General features: G+C 29.7%; 4 protein-coding genes across 5 annotated transcripts; 1 reads left to right on the plus strand and 3 right to left on the minus strand.

The window, feature by feature from the left end:
* Positions 1–3,935: 3,935 nt before the first annotated feature.
* LOC124935376 (agamous-like MADS-box protein AGL62) lies at positions 3,936–4,355 on the minus strand. The gene has a single exon (XM_047475813.1). The coding sequence runs from the start codon at positions 4,353–4,355 to the stop codon at positions 3,936–3,938; it is 420 nt and encodes a 139-aa protein (XP_047331769.1).
* A 3,272-nt stretch (positions 4,356–7,627) lies between these two features.
* LOC124935378 (agamous-like MADS-box protein AGL62) lies at positions 7,628–8,236 on the minus strand. The gene has a single exon (XM_047475814.1). It carries the CDS (start codon positions 8,234–8,236, stop codon positions 7,628–7,630), a length of 609 nt encoding a protein of 202 aa, XP_047331770.1.
* A 3,191-nt stretch (positions 8,237–11,427) lies between these two features.
* On the plus strand, positions 11,428–14,602 carry LOC124935379 (receptor-like protein 56). The gene is made up of 4 exons (XM_047475815.1): positions 11,428–11,533; positions 12,343–12,507; positions 12,593–12,667; positions 12,747–14,602. Exons 1-4 carry the CDS (start codon positions 11,428–11,430, stop codon positions 14,600–14,602), a joined length of 2,202 nt encoding a protein of 733 aa, XP_047331771.1.
* A 530-nt stretch (positions 14,603–15,132) lies between these two features.
* On the minus strand, positions 15,133–24,048 carry LOC124934021 (mediator of RNA polymerase II transcription subunit 25-like). 2 transcript variants are annotated; one of them, XM_047474478.1, is made up of 16 exons: positions 23,981–24,048; positions 23,629–23,756; positions 22,760–22,790; positions 22,070–22,133; positions 21,789–21,919; positions 20,902–21,108; positions 20,657–20,722; positions 19,526–19,739; positions 18,647–18,720; positions 17,682–18,524; positions 17,209–17,262; positions 17,114–17,142; positions 16,389–16,457; positions 16,220–16,304; positions 15,710–15,796; positions 15,133–15,640 (listed from the first exon to the last, which is right to left on the minus strand). In XM_047474478.1, the coding sequence occupies exons 2-16, from the start codon at positions 23,724–23,726 to the stop codon at positions 15,284–15,286; spliced, it is 2,409 nt and encodes an 802-aa protein (XP_047330434.1). In that variant the 5' UTR covers positions 23,727–23,756; positions 23,981–24,048; the 3' UTR covers positions 15,133–15,283. The 2 variants fall into 2 exon arrangements, with proteins under 2 accessions (XP_047330434.1, XP_047330433.1); XM_047474477.1 differs by lacking the exon at positions 23,981–24,048 and having other exon boundaries at positions 23,629–23,824.
* Between the last annotated feature and the right edge of the window lie 866 nt (positions 24,049–24,914).

Here is a 24,914-nt window from a genome sequence, read left to right on the forward strand (position 1 = left end):
GACATATATTTATGATCACTATCATAAATTCTTTTATACTGGTAACCTAACATGGACTTCACTTGATTCATATGCTCGTTAAACAAAAAAAAAATATATAAAAGAAGGAAGATGCCTTTATTGACTAAAATTAATAATATTAGATTACAATACTTTAAATGTCAAAGTGATGGCCATTAAGCACCTTTATCTAACACTATTTTTATGGAGATTAATTTTCTGAGGAAGAAGATGAAGCAAGTCTTCTAGTCTATTACGTAACTTTAGATTCAAAATCATTTGAGAAAGCTGTTGAAAATCATCTATGACAAAAGGCTATAAAACAAGAAATAGCTAGAGGTTACTGAAAGAAATATAACTTAGGTGTAAGTGGTGCAAAGTGAATGAAATATGTATCAATCAAATGAAATATACAAAGGAGATATTGAACAGATTTAATATATCTGAGTGCAACTGATCAGTCAAAAATCTCATTATCCTAGGGATGAGACTTTTTAAAGATGAAAACGAAGTTAAAGTTGATGCTACTAGCTAGATATAAGAAGATTGTGAGAAGTTTAAAACATCTGCAGTTAGACCTCATGTTTGTTGTGGGTTTGGTAAGCAGGTATATGGATTATATATCCAACTGAGAACCATTTGAATGTTGTGAAAAGAGTGATTCATTATGTTATGTGAAATGAACTTTGGAATGGGGTATACTAGAAATGAAGTTTGAAAGATTTGATTGCCTTTACGGATAGTGACTATGCTCGTGACAATGATGAAGGTGCAATCTCATTGTCATCCAAGAAACATCCAAAAGTGACTCTCTCCCCTACTGAAGCTAAAATTGTTGCAGCTGCCTTTTTCACATGTAAAGTAGTATAATTAAAGTGTGGTGAAGAATGAATGAACAAAAACTTTATTTAGAGTTGGATTTCGAAATATGACCGCTGGAAAATAGCCGTTGAAATTTGAATTTGAAATTTGAATCTCAATTTTTTTATAAAACATGTCAATGAAATATATGCGTTGGAATTTGAAATTGAAATTGAAATATAGGCGTTGGATTTGAATTTGAAATATAGGCGTTCGAATATAGCCGTTCGAATTTTAAAAAGTAGTTACAAATTGTTTTTTAATTTTGCAAAAAATAAATATTTTAATGTTATAGGTATATAGATAGAAATGATGCTGTAGGGTATTTTGAATTGAGATGTTGTAAAATAGATATATATATTTTTTTAATATTATTTTAGGTATAAAATTTAGCACTTCTAATGCAAGTGCCCTAATACAATAGATCTAGTTGGATCTCTTTAATTACATATTATTAATTTTTTTTTCTTCAAAGTCTACTTCAAATATTTATTTTTCATCTTCTTAACTCTAATTTATAAATCGTATCAGGTTAGAAACTCCGTACTTCACAACTAAACAAATCACATCTTTCCTAATCAAATCAAAAGTGTTCATTAATATAAAAGACTTTAGAAAACATTAATAAAAAAAATTGAGCACTCATTCTAGTGTATTAATAATGAGCTTCAATTTAATAATAGATATAATGAAGGAAGGAGAAAGAGAATAATGTGAGTGGTCATGTTGTTGGAAGAAAAAAAAAATAAGGATGAAAAAAGAGATAAATTTTATTAATTTTTTAATTAATCAAATTGTTTGTCATTCTCTTTCCTATTTGTTCATCTAAATTCCCTCTCTTTATTATATAAAATAAATAAAATTTTAAATATTGTATTTTTATAAGCAATGAGTACATACAAAATATTATATTTTTATATGTGTTTATTTGATGATTTTACAGACTGCAATAATCTATTGAGATTATCAAAATTAGAAGATTTATCTCTTCAAGACAACTATGGATATGAAGTATATTAACGGAATGAGAGCAAAATAAACCTATCTTGTTTAGGTTCACTATCATCTTTAAGGAGTTTTTCACTGACCGGGAAATAATTTCATAGGCGAATCTAATATATTTAGTAAGTTAAAATAATTAACATATTTTACATAATTAATTATATATAAATTCAAATTATATATACACATAAAATATTATTAATTAAACTTTTCATTATTATTTGACATTTTTTTTTGTATAGAGCTGGAATCATTACAACATATAGAAGAATTGGATATATCAGATTGTGCCCTAACAACTAAAGGTAAATTAAAAAATTAATGCATATATTAAGACTTATAATTTAATATCTTTGGTTACTATATATTCATTTATAATACATTTATAGTTCATTTTAATATGAATACAATTTTACCTACCTAATATGGGTGGGAATAATTTCAATGGGAATGTTTTGAAATATGTGAGTGGAATCAAATCCCTGGAAGTGCTTGATCTCAATGGTAATTATTTGTTTGACGTCGGATTTTCATCCCAAGGTAAACCAGCCAATTAATGTCATTTTTATTTTTTTTATGTTTAGAAATATGTGAGTGCAATTAGATTATCTTCAAATCAAACCAAATAAGTTTTCTCACTCCAATCACACATAAACCAAAACTGGGCTTATCACCATTTTATCTCTTTCAATTACCCAATTTTTTAAAATATAAATTAGTCCTATAACTAGTAATATAGGTTAAAGCATAACTATTATTGATGTTACATTGAATATTTAATTTTATGGACATACAATCCGAATATGCATATCTTTATTTGTTTTACTCTAACCATTTATGTTAAAACATAACTATTACTGATGTTATATAAAATATTTAATTTTATGGACATACAACCCGAGTATGCATATCTCTATTTGTTTTACTTTTACTTAGTTGTTAAGTTCGATTTTAATAATATAACAATTATTTTTGTTCAAACTTTTTTTAAGTTGACAACAAAATTCAAACACAATAAATATTTTGTATAAATACGACAAAATTCAAATACAACAAATATATTTAAGTCAATACAACAAGATTCAAATACGACAAATATTTTTGTATAAATTTATTATTGGGAGTTACTTTATAGTTTACTAATTTTGTAGCATTATTTTAGGTTATACATTTTCTTGTTTATGTATAGAAGTGTACCTATAAAAAAACATTTTATACTTAATAAAATGTTTATTTTATTTTAAAAAATAATGATAAATATTAATTAGTCATCTATCACTCATAATTAATATAAGCCTTCAATAAATTCTTCATTTCTTATACTTGATTAGAACATTTACATACCGTATAAAAATTAATAAATATATTTTATTTATGGTTAAAATGTGAATCTAATTTAATTAGTTTAATTATTATTTATTAAATAATTATAATAAATAATTAAAAAATTAATATATATTATCGTATTCCATCAATTGATTTTATCTCTTTTTTTAATAGTGTTACCTAAAGTTGGTTTATTGCAACATAACTATTTAATACATTTTCAATAACTCTTCTTAAAAATAGTAGTTAGTGTACAATAATGATATATGTAATAATTCTCTTTGCTATATTCATTTTTATATTCGCATAACAATATTCAGATTATATAAATATTCTTTTAATAAATTTATCATAAAGAACTACTATATATTTGTTTATTCTTTCTAAGAGAAGTTTGGAAATCACATACATTTATAATGTTACTGAATTTTATGTAATTATTTTTTATAAATAATTAAAATTTATGTACTTAGAAAATAAAATATATGAAATATAAATATTATATCATTCAAACATTTTAAGTAATACAAACAAAAAGAACTGACCAACATAAATAAAAGCGGCCAATAATTCTAAATCTTAAACAAACATGAAAGATGAAACTACTATGCTATTGACACAGTCAATCCAAAATAAAATAACATGAGACATAACCTAATTTGACACACCAACCCATAATGAAACAAAGATGAGGCACAGCACTATGATAATATGGCCTACTTTAGCACAACCAACAGAGAATGATATCAATAATATCCACCGCCAAAGTTGTCGCTCCCACCCATAGCTTGATGAGGTCCCATTGAACTTGGACTAGGGCCACCCATAACACCTCGAGTGCTTTGAGGGATGTTAATGGAGCTAATAGAAGCATGCCCATTAGAAGCTTCAAATATCTTTTGGTCCACCAGGGCCTTCATATTCTCCAATGATCCTCCTACCATCTCAAGTTGTGGATATGTCATATTTTCCATAGATCTCTCCCACCACCTTTGTTCCCGTCCAGCTTGTAAGGCTTGAGCTATCACTTTTCCGCGCTGCTTTGCAACCTCCAACTGCTCTTGAACATGCATGATTTGATTATTCAAATCTTGCACGTTGGACAATTGTTGAGACTCCAATAGTTGTCGAGTCTCACGAGGAAAACCCCATTGAAGAGGATGCATCATTAGTACCCATAATTCGGTTTATTATCTCGTCTACAGATGGGTGACCTAAAGTAAATACTTTCTTCCCAGGAGAGAAAATAATGGTTAACATCTGAACTCCGCAAAGAGTGGTGAGTTCACTACATTTCTTGAACACTCCAGTTCTTCTCTTCGAGAAGTTAACTTGAAGGTTACTCTCCTTCTCCATTTTGGTCATAGTGATTTCTCGACGACCTCTCCTTAATCTTGGCATGATTAGTTATAAATTTAACACATGAGAAAGATTATGCAAGAAATAGATATATATATTTTGTATATGAATTAACTAAATATAGTCTATTTATATATTTATTATCGAAGATTTGACAAGTTTTATGTCCAGGACGGAACCACTCACATTAGTACCGGGCTGTAGCCCGGAGGTCCCCTCATCCTTAATAGTAATATATTATATAATATATAATTACATAACTTCATATAAACTAAGTTCTATATATTCAGCCACCATCTATAATTCTATACTAATATATTATATTATATATTTATTTAACTAAACACCTATCTAATTTATTAATTATAAAATAAATGAGAAGAAAGGTCCATCAACCATACTAATAAATATATATATATATATATATATATATATATATATATATATATATATATATATATATATATATATATATTCATGATTAGTAAATACATAACTAGACTCAATAATATATAATTTATCACTTAGCCTCTAAACTTATTCATTAATAATTAAATTCAATTACTTTTTATTAAATTATATATAATTTATTCAGCTTAATTAAAAAAAAATATGCTTTTAACAATAACTAACAAAAATAACCAGTCATAATTTGAAAAATTAAATTTCTTTAAATTTCTTTTTATCACTAGTCATTAGGTCTCTATAATTTGTAAGGCAGAAAATAGAGGATCACATTTTGTCGACTTATATTAAAATTCATTATCTCACTAGGTTGGTATAATTTCAAGTTTATAGTCATTTGTATCTATTTGTATCGTTTTTACATTATTCATATTTCCATGATAATTTTCTTAGTATCTAATATATTTAGAGTTTGAGAATCTTTAAATTCAACAGCATTTTTAATATCAAATTCAGAGAGAAAGAGAAAAATTAATTGTACGTGTTTTTTTCGTCTCATTTCATTTTCCCTAAAAATGAACCTGTCATTAAGGACGGTTTGTGCGATACAGAAATTATTGGCCCCGTTTTCAGGCTTTTCTAAGTCAGTTTTCAAAAGATATTTTTATGTTTTTGTTCTCCTGGCCCAATAAACAAGCATGAGCATCATATTAAACCGGGTTGTTTATTGGATACCTAGGGTGTAGAAATGGTGTGTCTACAATAATATTTTAACATTTTTAAGCCAAAAATTGATAATCCTTCATTATTTGAGCCAATCGAATCAAATATAGTAATTTCTGATGAGAATTTAGAATTTCTTTCTAAATCTCAAAGAGTTGAGTTTGATGAAACTATCTATGAACAAGATCCTAGATTGCGTATTTTTATGTGACGACTTTGTGTAAATTATATGATGAAATTAGACGAACTAACATTAAAATGAGGCCATATCAACATATGTTGTCGAAGTATCCGAGATCTGAATTTGGAAAGCAACAACGTCGATTTCAATACTCTTAATTTAAAAAGTTCTCATAGGTTGAGAGAATTTACTTCAAATATAGACTCATATTCAATTATTGATGAATCTTATATTTCAAAAAATTGTAGATCCCAACTTGAATAGTAAATCTCACGCGTTTTATGTATCTTTGATATAAGATATTTATTTCTATTTTCAGTATTTTTATTTTTCTCATGTCATCTTTTATTTCGTTGTGCTTAAACGATTCATAATTTTTAATATATCATGAACTATTATAAAAAATTGTGTTATATTAGATTTTGTGAAAATATTTTTAGCCCGGGTAGATTTAAAATGTTGGTTCCGCCCTTGTCTATGTCAATTGTGTGTGAGTTCATTAAAGATGGAAAAATATCTTATGCCAATTATTTATTTATTTTACTTACTAAATCAATGCATTTAGATTTTTTACTTTATATTGCAAAATTCTTTACTATATATACCTAATTTTTATTTATTATACCTGAATGAAAATCTTAATAATATGCTTTCACCATTTATGTTAAAATAATAAATATTAATGGTGTTACCTAAAATTTTATTTGTATGGAACATCTTGATTATGTGTATCTATTTGTTTTACTTTTACTTATTTGTTATGTTTGATTATAATTATATAACAATTATCTTTGTTCTAATTAACAAAATTCAAATAAATAATGTATAAATACGACAAATATTTTTTTGATAAATACAACAAGATTCAAATACGACAAATATTTTTTTATAAATTTATTATTGATGTTACTTTATAGTTTATTAATTTTGTAGCATTATATTATTTAATGCAATTTTTCTTGTTTATGTATAGAAATGTACCTCAAAAACATTTTTTGTTTTTCACATCATTTATTTTTTTTATTAATAAAATTTTTATTATGTTTTAAAAAATAATGATAAATGTTTTAATAAACATCTATCGCTTATAAACGAGACTTATAAAATTTTCATTTACTTGATTAGAACTTTCACAAAAATTAATGAGATTCTGATTTAGCTTATAAAATTGATAAATATATTTTATTTATGGTTAAAATGTGAATCTAATTTAATTAGTTTAATTATTATTTATTAAATAATTATAATAAATAATTAAAAAATTAATATATATTATCTCATTCCATCAATTAATTTTATCTTTTTTTAATAGTGTTACCTAAAGTGGTTTATTGCAACATAACTATTTAATACATTTTCATTAACTCTTCTTAGATAGTAGCTAGTGTACAATAATGATATATGTAATAATTTTCCTTCCTATATTCATTTTTATATTTGTATAACAATATTCAGATTATATAAATATTCTTTTAATAAATTTATATCAAGAACTACTATATATTTGTATATTCTTCCTAAGAGAAGTTTGGAGATCACATACATTTACAATATTACTGGATTTTATGTAATTATTTTTTCCTAAATAATTAAAAGTTATGTACTTAGAAAATAAAATATATGAAATATTCATATTATATCATTCAAATATTTTAAAGAATACAACCAAAAAGAAACTGACCAACATAAATAAAAGCTGCCAATAATTTTAAATCTTAAACAAACATGAATGATAATATGGCCTATTTTAGCACAACCAACAGAGAATGTTCAATAATATCCACCGCCAAAGTTGCCGCTCCCACCCATAGCTTGATGAGGTCCCATTGAACTTGGACCAGGGCCACCCATAACACCTCGAGTGCTTTGAGGGATGTTAATGGAGCTAATAGAAGCATTCACATTAGAAGCTTCAGATATCTTCTGGTCCACAAGGGCCTTCAAATTCTCCAATGATCCTCTTACCATATCAAGTTGTGGATATGTCATATTTTCCATAGATCTCTCCCACCACCTTTGTTCCCGCCCAGCTTGTAAGGCTTCAGCTATCACTTTTCCGCGCTGCTTTGCAACCTCCAACTGCTCTTGAACCTGCATGATTTGATTATTCAAATCTTGCACGTTGGACAATTGTTGAGACTCCACTAGTTGTTGAGTCTCACGGGAAAGCCCCATTGAAGAGGATGCATCATTAGTACCCATAATCCGGTTTATAATCTTGTCTACAGATGGGTGACCGAAAGTAAATACTTTCTTCCCCGGAGAAAAAATAATGGTTAACATCTGGACTCCGCAAAGAGTGGTGAGTTCACTACATTTCTTGAACACTCCAGTTCTTCTCTTCGAGAAGGTAACTTGAAGGTTACTCTCTTTCTCCATTTTGGTCATGGTGATTTTTCGACGTCCTCTACTTATTCTTGGCATGATTAGTTACAAATCTAACACGTGAGAAAGATTAAGCAAGAAATAGATATATATTTTGTATATGAATTAACTAAATGTAGTCTATTTATATATTTAAGTATTGAAGATTGACATACTCTATATCTATGTGAATTGTGTGAATTCATTAAAGATGGAAAAATATCTTATGGCCAATTATTTATTTATTTTACTTACTAAATCAATGGCCAATTATTTATTTATTTTACTTACTAAATCAATGCATTTAGATTTTTTACTTTATATTGCAAAATTCTTTACTATATATACCTAATTTTTATTTATTATACTGAATGAAAATCTTAATAATATTGCTTTCACCATTTATGTTAAAATAATAAATATTAATGGTGTTACCTAAAATTTTATTTGTATGGAATATCTTGATTATGTGTATCTATTTGTTTTACTTTTACTTATTTGTTATGTTTGATTATATTAATATAACAATTATCTTTATTCTAATTAACCAAATTCAAATATGAAGAATACTTTTGTATATACGAAAATTATTTTTTAATAAATATAAGAAGATTCAAATACGACAAATATTTTTGTTTAAATTTATTATTTGAGCTACTTTATAGTTTACTAATTTTGTTGCATTATTTTAGTTAATGCAATTTTTCTTGTTTTTTATAGAAATCTACCTCAAAAACATTTTATGTTTTTTAATCATTTATTTTTTTTATTAATAAAATGTTTATTATGTTTTAATACATAATGATAAATGTTTTAATAGACATCTTTCACTTATAAACAAGACTTATAAATTCTTCATTTCTTAAACTTGATTTGAACTTTCACAAAAATTAATGAGATTCTGATTTAGCTTATAAAAATTGATAAATATATTTTATTTATGATTAAAATGTGAATCTAATTTAATTAGTTTAATTATTATTTATTAAATAATTATAATAAATACTTAAAAAAATAATATATATATATATATATATATATTTTTTAAATTGAGAATTTTATTTATAATATTTAAAAAACAAAATTATTGCAATAAGTTAAAAATGAGTCGTTTAAGTCTAAATACAAAAATATGAGTGCCGACAAAATGTCATTAAATAGGAAATACACTCCAAACAAACTTGAATAATTATTTGAAAAACATTAATGAAAAACATAAGTCAAAATATTTATCAACAAACAAACCTAACAAAAACTAACCGTTAAGAAGTTCGGAATTTTAATTATAATATATGTATATATTAATACTATCATCCCTAATTATTATTTGAATAGTGTTATCTAAAAAAATATTGCATGAAAGTAAATTAGTTTATAAGATTATAAGAATATATATAGTAATGTGACCTTGGAGACTAGTATGTAACTCATTATTCATATTTCAAATTTAACTATATAATTTGTAATAAATTTAGATCAATACCATGATGATGAAGATGGGATTAAATAAAATTTTATTTTGAATTTCATTGATGTTTCTTTTCTTTACTGCTAAATTTATGCTTATTATATGTTTTGATTAAATGATTACAAAGACATTGATTTAAAATTTGACCAACTGAAGTCAAGTTACAACATTTTAGATTTACAAGTTTTTTAAAATAAAAAAAAAGTTTGGTAGACATAATTGACATATTCTGGAATTTAATTCCAATAGGACTATCTGTTCACTTGTTTTCAAATAAGATAAAACTTGATTGTTTTTTCATAGTGAACTTTATGAACATTTTTTTTTTCAAAACCTAATTAATTTGAACTTTAATTAATATTAACATAAAACTAGACAGAATAGATTTTTTTAAAATATTTTCTTTGAATGATCTAACTGTAATGGTATCGAACACAAATCAACATACAACCCCACATTGCTACTTAGAGACAGATGCACTAATGAGCTGAGGTGTGATCTACCAAATTATTATTTTTTATAAATATATTATATATATTAAAGGTTTGGAGAGAAAGTTCTTTTAATATTAAAAGATATTAAAAAAAGGTTGTTTTATATTTGGAAATTGTTTTGATGTGGGTTTTTTTTTAGATTTGTTTTATATTTGTTCAATATTTTATTTTATAAATTATATATATATCATTATTATTTTGACCAGTACTTTAGGAGCCCACACAAATATTTTGTTAAGCCCATAATTCTAATTTCTGAATTTGTCCATGTAGTTGATAGTTGATCGATATGTATTTCTATGGTGACCCAAACGTTAGAAGATCTGATGACGAACATGATTTAGTTAAGAAAATCGGGATCAATCACCTATCAAAACAAGATTTAAAAAAATATTGCATAGAATTATGAAATTTCATTGAGAACTGATAATTTTTTATATAAATTTGGAATCTAATAAACTTCTCATTTTATTTTATTTTTACTTTTAATTTATATTCTCATTTGAACTATTATAATAATAATTATAAATACTATTAAATTTGTTATTTTGTGTTAGGTAAGAAGGGTAGAAAAATAAAGAACATTTTATTGCTATTAAATATTAATATTTATCTCTTTTTTATAATGGTTTAAATAATATATATAAATTAATAATAAAAAATGCAATATACATTTTCTGACATTATTGAAAGAGGAAGACAAAAGTAAAAATCAATTACATCACTCTCTCCCTCCCTCTCCCTCTCCCTCTCCCTCTATATATATATATATATATATATATATATATATATATATATATATATATATATATATATATATATATATATATATCATTTTTCAACATTATTGAAAAAGTAAGGGTTGAAAATCGTGCATAAATAGTTGTATTCGACTCGGACAAGTTGGGTTAGAACTTAGACTTTCTTTCGTATCGTGCCTTGATTTATTCAAAATATTATGATTCACGGGTTCTTTCGTGTCGTGTTAATTTGTGTTCACGAGTTTATTTTTGTCGTGGCGATGCTCGTTTTCATGTGTGTCATGTCATGTCTTGACACACTTATATTAATTAATTAATTATTTATATATATTTATGTTAAATTATATTGTTAGTAAAAATATAAAATATGATTATTAATTTATTTTAATTTTAAAAACTTAAATGTGTGAAATTTATTATTTAAAAAACTAATTAATATGTGAAATATGTAAAGTGTGTATCTACCGGCCCACATGATCCCACATGATCAACAGCGACACCACCACCTTATGCACTCAGCGGCCGCCATGGAGGAGGAGGGATACCCTCTTGGTTACTCCCCATTGTGGTAGTCATTGCGGCTATCACGGTGCTAGTGATAGTCGCATACTATCACATCATCAGGGATATGCGCCCGCTGTGTCATGCACCTCTCTTGTTGCAGAGTTCTCCTCCACCTGAGTTAGAGCTAGCCGAGGCGAGTAGCCTTAGCTAGGTAGCTTCTTCTTATTTATTTATAGACGTTTTTTATATTAAAAATTTTATGAAATTAAAAATCTATCTTATATATAATTGAACTTAATATTAAAGTAATAATAAATATATATATTCGACTCGGACAAGTCGTGTTAGACTCTCATTCGTATTGTGTCGTATCGTGTCTAAATCTTATGTGTGTTGTGTTGTGTCTTGACCTAATCAAAATATTATAAATCACGAACTCTTTCGTGTCGTGTTAATTTGTGTCCACGAGTTTATTCTTATCGCGACGATGCTCGTTTTCATGTGTGTTATGTCATGTCTTGACACACTTATATTAATTAATTATTTATTTATATATATTTATGTTAAATTATATTGCTAGTAAAAATATAAAATATGATTATAAATTTATTTTAATTTATATAACTTAAATGTGTGAAATTTATTATTTAAAAAACTAATTAATATGGAGTGAGTATCTACCTAAAAAATTAATTTGATTCTCTTCTCTCAGTTCATGAAAATGTAGAAGTGAGATCACTGCAGTTGATAGGGGCTGGAATCACTAAAACAGATAGAGAAGTTGGATCTATTAATGTAGAAGTAATTAAAATAAAATAAATAAATCTCTATTAATTATTGCATTCCCCTCTCACATTTCATAACTATTTCTTTCTTACATATTATATTATGTAGGTGGTGGTAATTCATCATTTTATAATATGATCAAACTTAAGAATCTTGATTTAAGTGGGAACAATTTAGAGAAGGATGTGCTAGTCACACTTGGTGCATTGTCATCCCTTCAATTTCTAAACCTAAGTAAGAATCCTTCTATTCAAGGTTCATTCACCAATGAAGGTATATTCTAATATAATATCAAAAATTAGACAACTCCATACAATCATGACTTTAATGGTACATTTTATGTATCTTGATGATGCAGATTTAATTGGGTTCCATCATTTAGAAATTCTAAATCTTGATCATTGTGGATTAAATGGAACTATACCACCTCAAAGTAAGTAAATAATATATATTTTAAAATTTATGTTCAACTACATTGTGTTATTATCTAATTGTGACATATTTATTTTCAGATTTGTGTAAAATGAAAAAACTTAAGGAGTTGGATCTTTTTAACAATTATTTGGAAGGAGACATCCCTACACGCTTAAACGAGTTATCATTTTTGAGACGATTGGATGTCAATAATAATCTATTGAATGGAAGCATATCTTTGTCACTATTCAAAGATCTCAATTCCTTGGAATATATTAATCTACGCGATAATAATCTAGAAGGATCGTTGTCTTTGAGTACATTTGCCAATTTATCGAAGCTTCAAAATGTTCTAATAAATAGTAAGAGTGATAAGCTAGTGATAGAAGAAGACGAGGTTGATTGGGTTCCTAAGTTTCAATTGAAGACTCTTATCCTATCCAACTGCAGCTTGAAGTTATTACCCAAGTTTCTTCTTTTTCAGAAGAATCTTTTCGCCATCGATCTCTCTCACAATAGATTAGGAGATTCCTTTCCCAACTGGTTGGCGGCAAACAATACAATGCTCCATTATTTATATATGCAAGATAATAATTTGAGTGGATCTCTTCATATGTCAAAAAACTCACTAATTGCATTGGATGTATCACGTAACAATTTGAGTGGCTTCTTTAACTTCAGTTGGAGTATAGGACGAGGTGACATGGATTTCATTGACATCAGTCACAACAAAATGTCAGGTCATATTCCACGTTCTTCTATCTCCATCACGATCCGCATGCTTGCCATGCGAAACAATTCATTTTCTGGCCCTTTTCCATGCGAGTATGTTGCAGATACTTTGGACATTTCTTATAACTCATTCACGGGAGCATTCTTTTCTTGTCCGGGAGTGAAGTACTACTGGAGTTACCTGAACTTGTATGGGAATAAGTTCACAGGAATAGTTCCAGAAACTGTTTTCAGTTCACTACTTAGTCTCAATACATTGGACATTGGAGAGAACTCCTTCTCTGGAAAGATACCAAATTTCATTAAGCATGAATCTGATATAAGAGTATTATCTTTGAGAGGAAATGATTTCACTGGAGAAATCCCACATCAGTTATGTCAATTGCGAAAGTTAAATTGGTTGGATTTGTCCAACAACTTCCTCTCGGGACCTATTCCTAGTTGCCTCGGTGATATGAATTTTGGGAAAGACCCAAATTATGCCGGTATAACATATATCGCACCAACTTCAGTTGAAGGAGAGCTTGAAGGAATGCAGTCATATGTTTATGATGATAATGTGGAGATGTATACTAAGTACAGAGCTGATTCCTATACTGGTAGGTTATTGGCAATGATGTCTGGATTGGATCTATCATGTAACAACTTGGAAGGAGAAATTCCAAATGAACTCGGATATCTCAATTCCATCCATACTCTCAACCTTTCACACAATTGGTTAAGTGGATCCATTCCTCAGACATTTTCAAACCTGAAACAGATTGAAAGTTTAGATCTTTCACAAAACAATCTCAGTGGAGAAATTCCATCCAACTTGATAGATCTGAATTTTATGGGGACATTTTCTGTAGCATATAACAATCTATCGGGAAGACTTCCAGATATGAAGGGTCAATTTCAAACCTTTAAAGAGAATAGTTATGCAGGTAACCCATTCCTCTGCGGACCTCCATTGAAGAAAGACTGTAAGGTCAAGAACAAGAACAACAATGATGATCATCATGATCATGATGATGATAAAGATGAAGCGTGGTATACTATTGACAGAGAGGTTTTCTTTGCAAGCTTTATGGGGGCCTATATTGTCTACATTTTGGGATTCATTACAGTTCTCTGGATCAATACCCGTTGGCGTAACATGTGGTTCAATTTCATCGAAAATATCTTGTTTTCGTCTTACTATTTTCTATTAGATGCATGGTATAAGTGTTTTAGGGTTTGAATATGATCATTTCCAATTTCTTATTTGTATCGAAAATAACTATTGCATTGTATTGTATTCATGTAAGTGTAATTCATAGCCTTAACTATGTGTCCAATAAACAAATCGATGTTTGAAATTTGAGTTACTCGCCGACTCCGAGAATACGCACATGTATCATATTTTCATATATTCATTGCCAAGGTATTTTGATGACAAGTTAATTTTCCAAGATGAATAAATCAAAAGAATGGGTTGCAGGATTATTTGATTGTTGGTGATTTGGGAGCTTAAAAAGGTTGTCTTATGTTCTAGATTTTTTTTCTCTAATCTAAAATACATTATGTAATTATGTGTAATCTAAAATACATTGCGATGAATTCTACTAGAGAGAAGCATAATCTAACCTCGTTAATACATTAATCTTTTTTTTTAACATGAACACTTTTAGGGCTTGAATATGATCAAGAACTAACTATACAAGAGTCTTCCCTCTTTAATTGCATGCATTAACACTGTCATTAGTGCAATAATGTTGTAACTAATGATAGCAAAAAAAAGAAACTTTTATAATTAATAATTTTTTAAATCATAATTAAACATGTGTAAATCAAGTATGCAATCATCATCATTTTACACTGGATTTTATTCTTCAAAGTCTCCGCCCAAAAAAAGAAAAAAGAAAAAAAAAAAAGAGGAAATTCAATTAAGGAAACCAGTACCAGGCATACTAGTTGCTCCAGATGAAGTTTGTCCTTGAGGAATTAGGGATGACCTGCCAGGGCCACTCTGAACATAAGCTTGATTCATTCCTGTCCCAACCATTTGTTGTTGCTGAGGAATTGAGGTCTGTTGTTGTTGTTGTTGCGGTTGCATTTGAGTCAAAGATTGTTGTTGTTGTTGTTGCATTTGTTGCTGCATTTGGGAAATAGCTTGTTGTTGTTGCATTTGAGGAAGAAGTTGTTGTTGTTGCTGCATGTGTTGCGTTTGCCCTTGTTGCATTTGCTGGTGCTGTTGTTGTTGTTGGCTCGGTATTTGTGGCTTAAATACCACCATATCCTAAAAAAATGTGTTTAGACCTCCCAATTCAATCAATGTGTTAACAGTGAAAATCGAAAATCAACTTACCCCTGGAAAAAGCATCCCAATTAGGCGGCAGGCTTTGTCAGAGACGGACAATAACAGTGTCTGTGATGGTAGCTGAATGACTGCACACTGAAGTTTTATACTCATGATCAGTAGGAGATGAGTTCATATTTCCATTAAATGAAATCCAGTTCAAAAATGTATACAAATTGCAAGATAAAAATTTTCACATTCATTTAATGTTTAATGTGAGTTATTTGGATTATTTTCAAATAACCCAAACACTAAACAATCTAACCATCAATCACATCATTCAAATCATCAACCAAACCACCCTCCTGTTCTTCTTCTTTTAAAAATTTTCATTATATATTTATACCTCTAATGTCTTTTTATCCAAATAACCTGATTTTCTATAAACTACTTTGAAAAAAGGTTTTTTGAAAATAACCCAGATCATGATATAACAAGGCCTAAGTGACACAAAGCTCTACTAAAGGCTCAATAACCAGCTTGAGTTATATAATGAACTAGTTATAATATATAACTTACTAGTTTCTTCTCCTGCAATTGTCCAAGAAACCCATGTTGATTCATTGCCCTGAAAACTAGAAAATCAGCCTTCCCAACATATTGCCTGAAATTGGACAGAAACATCAGAAGGATGATGATTAATGGCACCCCCAAAGAAAACAATTTTTTTTTCTTGGTAAGATATTACTTGTTGTTCATATGATCCTGTGATATAAGTCGTACTATCTGCATTGTCTGCGGCCAATTTGCAGCAAGCCTGTAAGTACATAATAAAGAACATTGGAGGAGATGCACAAGAACATATGATGTTCAAGAAAATAAACAACTTAAATAAACAATCTTGTAAATGACTATAAAACAGTTTCCATGTTTTCATAGATATATTATAGAATGGAATGAATGTAATGTTTCAAGAAACAACGAGGCTAAGGCTGCGTTTGAAAAACTAAATATTAAGGGCTTCTATGTTTGGTACAACCTCTTCCTATATGTATATATTTATACCAGCACAATGGTGAGTACTGAAATTTAAGTGCCGAATGGGTTAAGTTGATGAAAAATAAACCAATTAAAAAATATTTAAATTTTAAGTACTTATATAAGTGATTTGATAAAATATGTAATTAATGTCGGAAAAGTAGCTAAAAACTAGTTTAACTTATAATGATGTATTTGATTAATTTTCAGGGGATAAAATTGTCATTTAGATACTATTACTAGATTATTGAGTTAAAGACAATCATAGCTTACCGATGTATGCATAAAATTTTAGATTAATTTGAGTTGAATCTAGATAGTTTAGTGATTTCACTAAAGACCTTAAAGTCAAAATAAATTTTGAATCTCGAAATTGTAACTAATAGAATTGTAGACAAAAACTTGAAAATTGGTACTAACGCCGTAACAACTTACGTTTCAGAAGCCGATGAATTCCTGTAACCCTGCCATATTCATAAACTCTATGAGTTCCTCAATCTAGATCATTATAAGATTATTGAAGGACATACCTCCAATCTGGTGATGAACACAGGCTGGCCTTGTCTCTGTCCAGATAAATTTCCCTGCAGTAGAAGCACACAAACATTAACACCATTGGAAACCATATATTCTTAAATTCAAGTTACATAAAATAATAGACAGGGACAGTGTTCAAATATCATGTCTTTCAGACTAAGTCAGGTTTCCATTGATAATTTGGGAACACCATAAGGTAAAACATTCAAAGACACAGCATAACAAATCAACCAAGGCATGTCCATTGAACAGACTGATGCCCCATCTAAAAAATACACACATGAAAATACCACCTAAGACACCCAGCCTAATGAAAGAAAGCATGAAAATGTGCATTTTTTTCCCAAAAAAAGGAAAAAATAAAATGTGCATCAATTTATGGTGAAGAACAAAGGATCAAGTTGCAATTTCACGTGTGTAGTTCTTAGAGGGAATACCAAATTAAAAAATAACCTTAGAATCGTACCTCCCAAACTCGCACGTACTTTGCTTGCGGTGTCTGCATGGAAGCAAAAGTCTGCTGTGAAGAAGACATATTTGGAGTATTATTGCTTGCTCCAACAGACTGCCCCACTGATTCTACTTGTAGAGCCATTCCAGAAGTAGACATCATTGTGCCAGTTCCAGATGATATACTAGCTGGACCAAGGGTATTCATAATGTTCTGGTTGATGCCAGTTCCATTAGTTACCATCTGAGCTCCTGAAAGATTTACTTGGTTCATTCCCACCACAGGTTGACCTATATTAACACCTCCTTGGAGATTACCCAAGGGTTGTGACATGCCAGTGTTTGAATTGCCAGGTATATTAGAAGTTGAGGAGGAGAATAAAGTAGGATTAGGGTTAGGTGCTACTTGTGTAGTTCCTGATAGAGTCCCAGATACACTGATTCCCGTCATACCAGATTGTGCAGAAGGTAATATTGTTTGAGAAGCAGGCACAGAAGATGCCATTCCACTGGATATCATATTTGACATATGCATGGCCATTGAAGTTCCACCCATGGATTGGAGTCCTATAGAATTTCCTCCAGTCAAATTAGAGTTCATCACTTGTCTAGCTTGAGAGAGGTTGTTAAGAATATTAATATTCGCTGCAGGAGGTGGAACAGGACGCTGCGAAGTAGCATTCACGACCGTAGGTTTCATGTCTTGCATGTTTTCAGTATTTGAAAGCATTTCTTGAGAAACAGATATTGGAGAAGATGTTTGTAAGTTTGGAATTCCTTGAGATGAAGCCCGAGAAGCAGATTGAGTGTTGTGTGGGAAAGAAGGCCCTGAAACCATTGGGTTCACTGTTTTGGGTTCCTGGACAAATATGCATGTAAACTGATAAAATGGCTCCATAATATGCACGCTGTAACATAGTTAATATTTTGTTTTACAAGAAAATAGAAGAAGAATTTTGAAGGCTGATATGAGAGTCTTACAACTTTAACAGTTGCAGGAGGCATACTCCCTGTGGAGATTGGCTGTCGCTTCATAATGGAGCCATTCATTAGAGCTGAAATTTGGAAGTCAAATCCAATTTTATTAGTAATGAATTCATCTGAATAATTAACAAAGTGAAATATATTCCTGATTCATAAAGTATTTCTGTCGCAAGACTAATCTTTGAACATGTTTACATTTATACTTTGGTGCTTCAGATTGATAAGCAAAAATGTTATGAATGTATATCTAAATCACTTGAAACAGCAAGTAAAAAATTATCTGTTATTGATTACATGTAGCCCCATTACCAATACAGCAGGAAACCATATAACCTTTACTAAATAATTAAAAGTTCATTAAATAACTACTATTTGAAATGACTTAACTATTTAGATTGAGCTCAAATTAAGCCAAAAACTATGAATAGTCGACACAACTCGGTAATATAGTTAGAGTGTACAAAAGACAACTTTACCCTTAAAATTTAATCAAATTGTCACTATAAGGGTAAAATAGTCTTTAAGAACTTTCCCGACATTAGTTCCACATTTTCTCAACCAACTTACATTTCAAGTACTTAAAATTAAGCATCAACACTAATTATCAAACGCACCCTATGCTCCAATTGAAGGCTTAACGGCAAAAGCCTAATACACTGGTATCAGGGGAAGATGATGTTAATTCTTGAAATGTCTTCTCACACAAACATCTAACGCATGTAAGATTTATCATATTTTGAACAAAAACAAACATAATACGATCTAAAACTTGAAAAGCTAGTTACTAGATCATTTATAATCATCAAACAGTGTTTAATTGCCAGTAGCAATCAAAGATTGGAAAAAGGTAGATAAGGATGAGCTCAGCACTCTAACCTCCTGATGAAATAGAAGTTGGTGGTAGTCCAGAAACAGGAGCAACAGAAGGCATATCCATCTTTACAGGACTTTGGCTTGAAGATATACATGCAACTCCAGGTCGACTTAAAGCGGAGCGGGCCTCCATAAAGTTCTCAGATATCAGAACAAGAAAATATGGGTTTTTAGCATTATCTATGGACAGATCAGCTGCTCGTGGATTGCCCTTTCCCTGCAAGATTAGGGATAGTGAAGATACAGATCACCAGAACCAATTGGATTTTTTTTGAGGAAAGATGTATCTTCAGAATAAAAAGAATTACTTTTTCCAAGAAAAGAGATAGATGAGTAAATTTCTAACTTATTACTGTGCTTGGTTAAATGAATATAAAAAACTAAAAGGTATGTGGCGAATCTTAATTGTTGAACAAGTAAAATTAAATATGCATAATGGAAGTCTTGTGGTCAACACCATTTCTTTAAAAGCTACACCTTTACTAACATAAAAAGATTTCAATATTTTTGTATAATGTGTGAAACAGAACTAAGAAATGAATTATAGACAGTGTTTGAACTTACAGATTATGATGAGAAACAACAATTGGATGTTGATGTATGTAAGATCTTTATGTGAAATCAAAGGAGTATACTGAAGACAAATAAGGCCATTATACCTCACTATAAAAAACCATGCAAGGAAAGCCACATAAAGATGAATTTGTGAAACTACAGTCTAAGAAATGATAAAGCATACGATGATACAGTTAAATAGGCATCCAATTAAGAGCATGGAAGACATCAATTTTCATTCAAGAATAATCTCAAACAGAACCTAAAACGGTAGGAATTGGTCATTGAGCTAGGATTCTTTTTCAACTGAAAAACAGATATAAGCAGCATTTTGGTCATTTGGTAACACCATAAATAATAAAGTGGTGCTTCTTTGATAAATCTGAAAATATTTCTTAGACTTAAGTGCATGGAGATTGGAGAGGATCTGAGGCAATATTTGATTTCAGACAGATATTTGAAGTAATTAAAGGAAAATATCAGTCCATGTTGTCTGGCTTTCGAGCAAAACAGATCAGTCCACGTGAACCTACAAAATCACGTACATACAGGGGCAATAGACAATGTGAAGAGCTTTACCGCATTATAAATAGACCTGTATTTTGGATTCAGCTTTGGGCAAATCACTGAGAGAGAAATAGAACACTGCATAAAAAGAATATGGTGTTAGCGATCCATTGAAAGGGAATATATTAGGGAAACTATTAACCTATATTCTCCACATAAAATATTTAACCCTTCAATCTTTTTCAGTATCCTTTCTTTCTTCAATGCTTTCCATCCAAATTATACTACCTTCAATTTATCCCTGAACCCAAATATACCTGAGCAAACAATTTGGCAACTGTCTCAGCATCAGCAAGATGATTTTCTGACTGATTATCAGCTTCACCACCCTGCTCCAAATTCTGTAGCTGTAGTCGATAAATTGGTGTGGGCAAGGGATTAGGATTACTCGCTGCGATGAGAATACAATGTTTTTTCCCTTCACCATTTGGTTGATTCTGGATTCCGCTAACAGAAGGGAACATCTGAATGATGCATTCAATAAAGTTAAAAACTGTGTTTAACATGTAAACATGAAAACAAACATTATAATGGTGCATAAAATGCCTGTGTGCCAAAGAGACTGATTTATTAATATCCCAAAGCCTACTTAAGCACAGTTTTCTTGTAGGCCTGTCAAGGATCACTTTTCCCAATATGCAAATATTTTGTAAGTCATGAGATGAGATTCTTTAATCTTTCAAAACCACCAAATTTGATGTCAGACTGGAATTGGTTAACTTATCTTCATATACAAGCCAAACTGATTGTCGACAAGCAGATGGAAAATGTTATGAGATGTGATGCTTAAATAAGATGTTTATTCGTTAATCTGCAATTATGTTTATGCCTAGTGAGTAGTGAGTGACTACTATTAGGACCATAAATAGCAGATTAATGCTTTCAACTGATAGAGTGGAAATCATGAACCTACAATTTACATACTTATGAAACAAGGCCCTTAGTAAAGACAAAAACAGTAAATAGAAAGAAAAAAAATAGTTTTTCAACCTTATTTGTGTTCTAAAATCTTAACATATTGTTTTCTTTTAGGGTAGAAAAATAATAGAATCAACATCAAGAAATATTGACTGCAAAAAACATATATGAAGACATAACAAAATTGAGCAAAAATGTAAAAAAAAACAGTAATAATTATAAGCACCGTGAGGGCTTCAGCGAGTCCTTCAGTGACAGCAGCATCATTAAATCCACCACCACTGAAACCTAGTGAGGATAGCCACGATAAGAAAATATCAACATCTCTTGTCCACCCACTCCTTTGTACTAGGCAAGCTGCAGTGAAAATGAAAATTCAGGAAGAGAAAACCTCATTAGGCAAAGTAACATGTCATCAGAAGACTTAACCTTCAAGGTAAATAAAAAAAACGAAAAAAAAAGGGTTCAGTTTGTATAAATCTATCTGATCATAGAAGAAAACTGTACCTGTGCAAGTACCATTAGAAGTAAACATAACCAAAGACAGTTCGGCATTATGAGCATTAGGCTTCTGCATAAACACAAGGGCACCATAATCAGCAAATGATGAATAATATGAAGTGATGAGATTGTTAATACCAACTGAAAGGTAAGGCAACATAATCTTCACTTTCTGTATTCTTTAGAAAACATTGTTATTTCAATCCACAGTTGTTCCAGATTTCCTCTCTTTACCATGTTTTTATTTCATACTTTGTTATAATTATCTACCAAATTTATTCAGATGAAAACAATGTTCATGGCACTCAGTTACTCTATCTTGTAGCACTCATTGACACCAAATTCATTGAAACAAAATGTAAATAGAACTTTAGAAAGTAACAAAATTCGGTCCAAGAGGAAGTGAGTAACCAGCATTAGAATGAAACAAATTTAAAAATTTATTGGCAATTTCTAATATAACCTTTATTTCCGAACCTTATAGCAATACTATCCTGTTAACCGGACAGATTTGTTGGTTTTACATGTTCTTGCTGGCCAACATTATTATTCAGAAATTTCATTTGCGAATGGCATGTACAAGAAAGCAGTGATTACATAATAATCCTAAAATCTCTTATATCCAGGACCTTATATGAAATTAAAAAAGAAGATATTAATACAGAAACGGAAAATTAAGCTTAATATATTATATACCTGCCCTGTCATCTCACTGCCACAAAAAGCCCTGTACAAAGTTAAGAACAGAAACATGAGATAAATAATTTAATTAGTACAATGATGTTGATTAGAACAATTTTCTCCAAGTCAAGTTCAAGGAAATAACCATCCAAATAAATTAACCCCTAAATCAGTCATTTTAAGAGATGAATATGTGAAGAAAACAATCAAAACAGAAATGGAAATATAATAATTGAAATATTTATGCAACAAATAGTGAACACACATCAATCCCCTGCTTCCATTACTGTTCAACCAAAAGATACAAGGAGTTGTTTGGGGGATTTGAATTTCCTCAAAATCGAATTTTGGCTTGAGTTCAACCGCGAGCTTTAGCCCATAGTATCTCAATTGTACATTAATTAATAACCCAGAAGAGCATTTTTCAAGTTCTACATGGTAAATCCCTTACATCATTAATTTCAGTTTAACATAGCTCAATTGTTCCTCAAACTGTCAGAAATCGATTGTAGCATGTTGTTCATTTGTCAGACTGGGAAGAACTTAAGATTCATAGATTACTGTAACAAAATCACATTCAAAATCGTGCTGGAATGGTAAACCCATATGAACTATTATCTAATCCAAGCATCAATACGGTCAAAATTCACAAGTTTGATCAGAAACCCTAACAATTAATGTTCACATAAGCTGATCAAAGATCATTGTTTTTTTTTTGAAAAAACCAAAGATCACTTAATCTAATAACAACCCAAAACTGGTGTTGAGAGTTTAACGCAAGGAACGACACGACTAACTTATACAGGAGTCAACTCAAAGTAAGAACATGTATTTATGTACGCGCATAGAAAGAAAGAAAGAGGAAAAGTAAAAGGATTGATTACTTGATAATCTTCTCAAGGTAATCGGTGAGAGTTGTTTGCCAGTAAGGTCCCATAGCGGCTGTGCCTTCTACGGCTACAATGAGCTGCTTTTCCGCCATGAAGCGATGAAATTGAATTACTCAAAAACCCTATAAGAGAAACAACAGGAGAGAGTCGGACACTCTCGATCTCTCGATAATTTGAAAGAAAGGAAATTGCTTTAGTTATTTGAGAGAGAGAGAGAGAGAGAAATATGGAAGAGAAGACTAGTTATATTACTAGTGTGTTTCCCTTTTTTTCGAAGTAACGCTTCTCATATTTGGAAAGTACTTAGTTTCTACAGGGGTAATCGTTTGTTTCTTTCAGTCCATACCTCCATAATCGTGTGAAATTAAATCGATGAATCAATCTCTTCCATCGGAGAAGATGATCCAGTCTCTAATTCTCATCTTCAATAATTGAACAATTGTCATTGGTTTTGGTTGCCCTCAAATTTTAAGAGGTAGAGAACACTAAACACGTACATAAATCTTCAAACAAAATTTCGGGTTTAGCTTCCCGTAGGTTAAACATATAACTCGTGAACATACTCAATTAATTAATTAGGGCGGGCTCGTATTACGGGCTTCATCTTAAGACATTAAATATGTCGGGATATCGGGCTCTTATTGTCGTTTGTAATTTATTAGTTTATATAGTAATAAGAAAAATTTAAGAAGGAAAAAATATAAATAAAATATTATCAAATGATACCAATTTTTATTTTTGAGAAACAAATTTATATTTTATTGATATTGAAATGACTAATGTTATCAATAACTTTACACACAATCTTCTAATTCTAATTGTTTAAGTTTAATTATAAACTTGTAATTGTGTTGACTAATTTATTGTCTCTACTATTGACACAAAATAAAAAATGTGTAGATAAAGTTATTTAAAACAATCTTAAAAAGGGTGTTTGAATAGGTCTCAAATATAGTGTTTTTTATATCCAAGTTGAAGGTCACTATAACTTTATCCAATCATGTAATAGCCTTAGCATGAATTGATTTTATGATTCCAATTTTTATAAGATGAACCTTATTTGATAATGAACATTTTCGACTACAAAAACAATTTTTGAAACACGATAAATGATTGCATCACAATTGAATTTAAATGAGTCTCGAGGGAGAAAGTTTTATTTGATATCATCTAGAGGCTTTGAATCACAGTTACTCATCGTCTAATCGATTACGTCAATTCCTTTGCCAAATTGAATGCATGACTAATCCACCGCTCACCATAGAGTTATACTAAAAACT

This window comes from Impatiens glandulifera, chromosome 4, assembly GCF_907164915.1.
Source record: "Impatiens glandulifera chromosome 4, dImpGla2.1, whole genome shotgun sequence".
Classification (NCBI taxonomy): domain Eukaryota; kingdom Viridiplantae; phylum Streptophyta; class Magnoliopsida; order Ericales; family Balsaminaceae; genus Impatiens; species Impatiens glandulifera.